General features: G+C 39.5%; 1 protein-coding gene across 1 annotated transcript in view; it reads right to left on the bottom strand.

Moving 5' to 3' along the window:
* The window catches only part of MRPS27 (mitochondrial ribosomal protein S27), a 51,260-nt gene that overhangs the window by 42,967 nt on the left and 3,384 nt on the right, over nucleotides 1-4,909 (bottom strand). Inside the window, exon 2 of the mRNA XM_009279934.2 lies at nucleotides 1,788-1,858. Within this exon, the coding sequence (XP_009278209.1) occupies nucleotides 1,788-1,841 (54 nt within the window). The 5' untranslated portion in view covers nucleotides 1,842-1,858. The remainder of the gene's footprint in view (nucleotides 1-1,787; nucleotides 1,859-4,909) is intronic.

The following is a 4,909-nucleotide window of genomic DNA, read 5'->3' as shown; positions in this document are numbered from 1 at the left end:
GGGGGTTGGACTAGATGACCTTTAGAGGTCCCTTCCAACCCAAACTATTTTATGATTCTATGATCTGAGAATTATGTCCATATAGCTCAGTACCCCATATTTTTGCTGCTCCTCTCTCAATTTTTTGCTCTTTAATCACATCCTTTAATTTGAGAATACATTCAGTTCCTTACTTTCCCCCCCCAACTTTGAGAGAATCTCGACATGCCTTACTTCTCTTTCTAAAAAGTACTCTTTTCCCTAACGTTTGCCTGTTGTGCCTATTCATACTATAAATTCTGAAGGACAAGGGCAACAGCATTTTGTATTTCACCACACATATAAGTAACAGTAAGAAAAAAATCACCCCCCGTGCTGTAAAGCACAATTTTCCTCTCATTTAAAACCTTGTCTACTCCAGGCAATCTTCCAAAATTCCCAGTGCTATCAACTATTTAAACAAAAGCCAAGTTTTAAAACAGACTTTGTCTTACAGTAACAGTGAATCCTGTTTGCCTGTAGGTTTTACTAACATAAGCATAAAGATGCTGGAACACTCCAGAGTCTTCCCAAAATAATACCTTTAGCTCAGAATATATAAACAACATGTTCTCAAGGTCACTACTTCTCTTTATCCTAAGCATGAGCTAAAACTAATAGTTTCAGCTGACTGGTACTTGCTCCAGTTTCTTAACTCTCCTTGCATACTGTATACATGTAGGTCTCATCTTTTGAGTGTGCATGCCTGTGCGCTTTATTTACATTTTAGAAAACAAGAATCGGATGTGAGCTCCAGGTATTAGAAAGTGAGGCTGTTTGACAATCTGGAAATGCCACTTCTCCAGGGAAGAGGTCAGCCCAAAGCAGGAATATGAAGGAAAGGAATAAAGCTGATTAAGTAATCAAAGGGAGAGGAAGACCCATTTCCCCAATGGACACTGTCTCAGAAGCAATGATCAAGAATGCTTGATCTGTATAAATGCTTGATCTTGTAACTGTACAAAACGTTCTGTGACTCCTCAGTTAGTGGTGCCAATGATCCTAATTAGTGGTGTTACTGAGGTACCAGCATGGTGACTCAGCTTTTTTGGATAACTTTGAAGATTGAAATTAGGTTGTTGTTTCTTTTTTTAAAAACAAGTGACACATTTATTCTCCTTCTTCAGTACAAACACTCACTTACACAGGGAACTTAAAAGCACATCTCACATCTCTGCCTTCACTCCCCCTCCCCAGATTAACCCATCCAGAGGATAGAACTGGTTATTAATTCCAGTAAAAATAATGGCTTCACTCATCCCATGCCAGCATTTGTCCTGCCTCAGCCTGCCGAGGCAAGGAAAGAAAACTATAGAGGCAATATGTATCCAACTCTGCCTTACTCTGAAAGGAGCCTGGAAGTGGAGGAAGATGCACGCAGACAGGCAGTGTGCTAATTCATTACATTTCCTAAGCAGCCTGGGTTCTTATAACGTGCCTGAGGGGGTGTTAAACCTCTCACTAAGACAGAAACCACAGGAAGGCTGGGAACATACATTAGGGAAATACATAGTCCAGTAACAGTGAGGCCCAATTTTACTGAGGAAAAAAACTGTTTCTGTTTTGAAGACCCTACGGTCCAAGTATAACTAATGAGTACAAAGTAACACTAAAACAGCTTTACACAGCAATTTAACAGTATAACAAGACATTTACAATCCCAAAACTCTCAGCAGAGGTGGTATCATTTATCCCCTCTCAGCTCACTTGATTTCATAAGCATTCCACTGTCATTTCCATCACTTTATGATTGGGATTTATTTCCTTACCCGGGCTATTGTCAAAGAGCTGACAGGCAGCTTTCTTTCATAGGTTCTGTCCATTAAGTGGGCTAAGTCAGCTGGAGAAAACAGAAAAAGAGTATGTTTAATCAACTGGCATTACAGGAAAATCTGCAGAGCAATCATATAACCTAGCATAGAACCTCTGTCCATGAAATAAAATTCTGGTCTCCTGTTAACATCTCATTTTGAAGTTGTATGAAAACAATACTTTCAATTATTGTTAAACACTTTAACAGAAAATAATACATGGAAAGGTTCTCAACATGATGATTTTAACTTATTAGAAAGAAGTGGGGGGGGAAAGCAAACTACCCTATAATGTTTTGGATGAAATCAGTGTAACTAATATAATTCATCTAAAAAAACTGAGCAGATGTCCTTAAAATTCACACTTGCTTTCAAGCTTAGCATATGCTGGACAGTGCTTTTGGCATGGGTTTGTACTTTATTTTACGGTAAAACAATGAGACACAGAAACAAGCAGTATCATACTGATAAACCCTACAGTCACAAACAGCAATCCAAAGAAAGCCTGTCAGTCAAACTGGGCACTGTGCCAGTACATTATTAACTTTATAGCATTCTGCTCCAGCAGTCGTATAACAATATTAATTTGACCATACAGGAACTTCAAGCTTCTGACTGTTGAACAGGAGCCAATCATTACATTTAATGAATTTAATTGGAAGTTAAATTAATTTAATTTGGAGTTTTAGTTTTGTACTGTTCCTGGAAAATAATGACTCAGGAAGACTAAGCTGTTTATTGTATGCTTAGTGTCAGCTGTTTGATTCTTAGCCGAGACATGAACTGCTGATATCCAATCTATAAAATTTAGAGACTTCAATCATACTCCTTCTTTCCATTCTCTAGCATCTTCCAGGACCAGGAATTCAACATATTCTTTCTGCATCATTAGCACCTTGCTTCATCCTTTGCACCCCAAGACTACAACTGTTACTAAACCAGCCTCTCCTTTGACACCTCTTGATTAGTCCCATTGGACATCCTTCAAGAGCTGATGGGTTGGCTCGTTTTATAATTCATTTTCCAAAAAGGTCATCCAACCTCCACACCTGTCAGTGAAATGTGAGGTGAACACAACTTGCAGCACGACATCAGAATTGACTAAGCCTTCTACTCTGGCAAGGTTGTCAGTGACAGGAAGCAGCACTGCACCAGTAACATGCTGTGTCTCTGAAGGATGCAGTCCACGTATGTTCTGTCCACAAAACAAGTGGTATCACAATTCATCATTTTAAAAACACACCTGTACCGCCACTGAATACTGAGGGGTATACAGTTCTAACAGTACAAATGGCATTCAATGGTACTCTGACCTTACAGGTACTCTCCCAAATTGTAACGCATGTACAAAGAATTTTGCTGCAGTAAAACAACAGAGCCTTCATTTGGAATAAAATGGTTGACTCTTAGTCTGGACATTGCTGTCTGCCACAGAGCAGTATTTCGTGTTTACGTAACTCCTTCCTTCCTGAGGCACTTTAGGGTGCTCTTCAAACCACAAAGAGAGCATTTATCTCTGGCTGAGGGAAGGCAAGCATTTCATGACCATGAAAGCAAACGGAAATCTGGGGCAAAGTTACTGAGGCAAGTACCAGCTCCTACGAAATACAACACAGGATGCTGAGCTGATGGGGGCCACCAAGGCCATACTGTACCAGATAACCACTAAAACTGCGGATCAACTTTTTTAACGGTAAATAAATTTCCGTGGGAATATCCTTACAAGAAGTGTCTGTATTTGACTCTGTATTACCTGTCTCTCCAGCACTCACAAAGGTCATGATGGAGCACGTAGGTAAAGACTTTGGGGGCATTCCCAGTAGTGCTAGAAGTTGGAGAGAATGGATGCTGCGGCCAAGTCAACTTGTCAGGAACTAAGAACTGGCTAGATCCTTGCCTAAACATACTAAGCCAACTGTCATCCAACATTCTTCATCTGCATTTTGACGTAGCTGGAAAAAAGTATTCACTCTGAAATCTGGTATGTTTGATGACATAGCAACGTGGAGCTGAGAAAGACAACTGCACAGGTTGGGAGTTCATTTATCTATTCCAGAACTATTTTTCTTACGCATCACCCTCTGAAAACTGGAAGTCGATACCTAAGACCATTTTGGGCCATACTCAACCCCTAAGCTTGGCACTTCTTTTGCCTAGGTGCTCATGAAGATGAAGAGCCCATTTCAGGGAACTCTGAGTGCTTAAGTAGACTATAAACCAAATGAATACAATGCTATGAGTGCAAGATCCCAAGACTGTTAGCCATTTATACACAATCTTCCTCTGGGAGAGTTCACACACAGAATTTTAATGATTGACCTGTTATGCTGTCTACAAAGCTGGAACTCTCCATCAGAACTTTAGCATGGAAAGCAACATGAAGCACTTACCTATCAGCTCCAGTATAAGAGTCACAATAAAATGAAAGCTGATTAAACTTTCAAGAATAGAGACAAATCAAGTTAATGGGAAATTTAGCTTTGTTTCCAGACAAACTGCCGTTTCTTCTGTAGTTTCTAGATATGCATAATCTGCAGTAATTCTTTCCTGGTTTGTTTTCTCTGAAAAGCACCTAAACCCAGACTTTTTTTCTCACATTCATGATTTGAAATAATTCAGCTACCTTTTGTAAACCAAGTTTGCTCCATAAGTTGCTATTCAATAATCAAGATTAAAGCTGCTTCTTAGTTAAAAACAACCTGATAGAAGTACTAGAATGCAAGAATGTGAATGCCCAAGTCTCCTAGCACTGTTGGTAGTAAAACTTGAGTGCTAAACATTGGTGTATAAACCAAATAAATGTTTTCATGGCCAAAGCAAAATTCTTTGTACATTCTAACAGAAATAAGTCGCAAGTGCTTTTATCTGATAGTCATTACCAAAGAGGACACTAGTTGTCCTGGTTTCAGCTGGGATATAGTTAATTTTTTTCCTAGTAGCTGGTATAGTGCTGTGTTTTAGGTTTAGGATGAGAATAAAGTTGATCACCCACTGATGTTTTAGTTGTTGCTGAGTAGCGCTTACACTAGTCAAGGCCTTTTCAGCTTCCCATGCTCTACCGACTGAGAAGGCTGGGGGTG

Source organism: Aptenodytes forsteri, unplaced genomic scaffold (genome assembly GCF_000699145.1).
Source record: "Aptenodytes forsteri isolate BGI_AS27 unplaced genomic scaffold, ASM69914v1 Scaffold99, whole genome shotgun sequence".
NCBI classification, from domain to species: domain Eukaryota; kingdom Metazoa; phylum Chordata; class Aves; order Sphenisciformes; family Spheniscidae; genus Aptenodytes; species Aptenodytes forsteri.
This window is presented reverse-complemented; position numbering and strand designations above follow the sequence as displayed.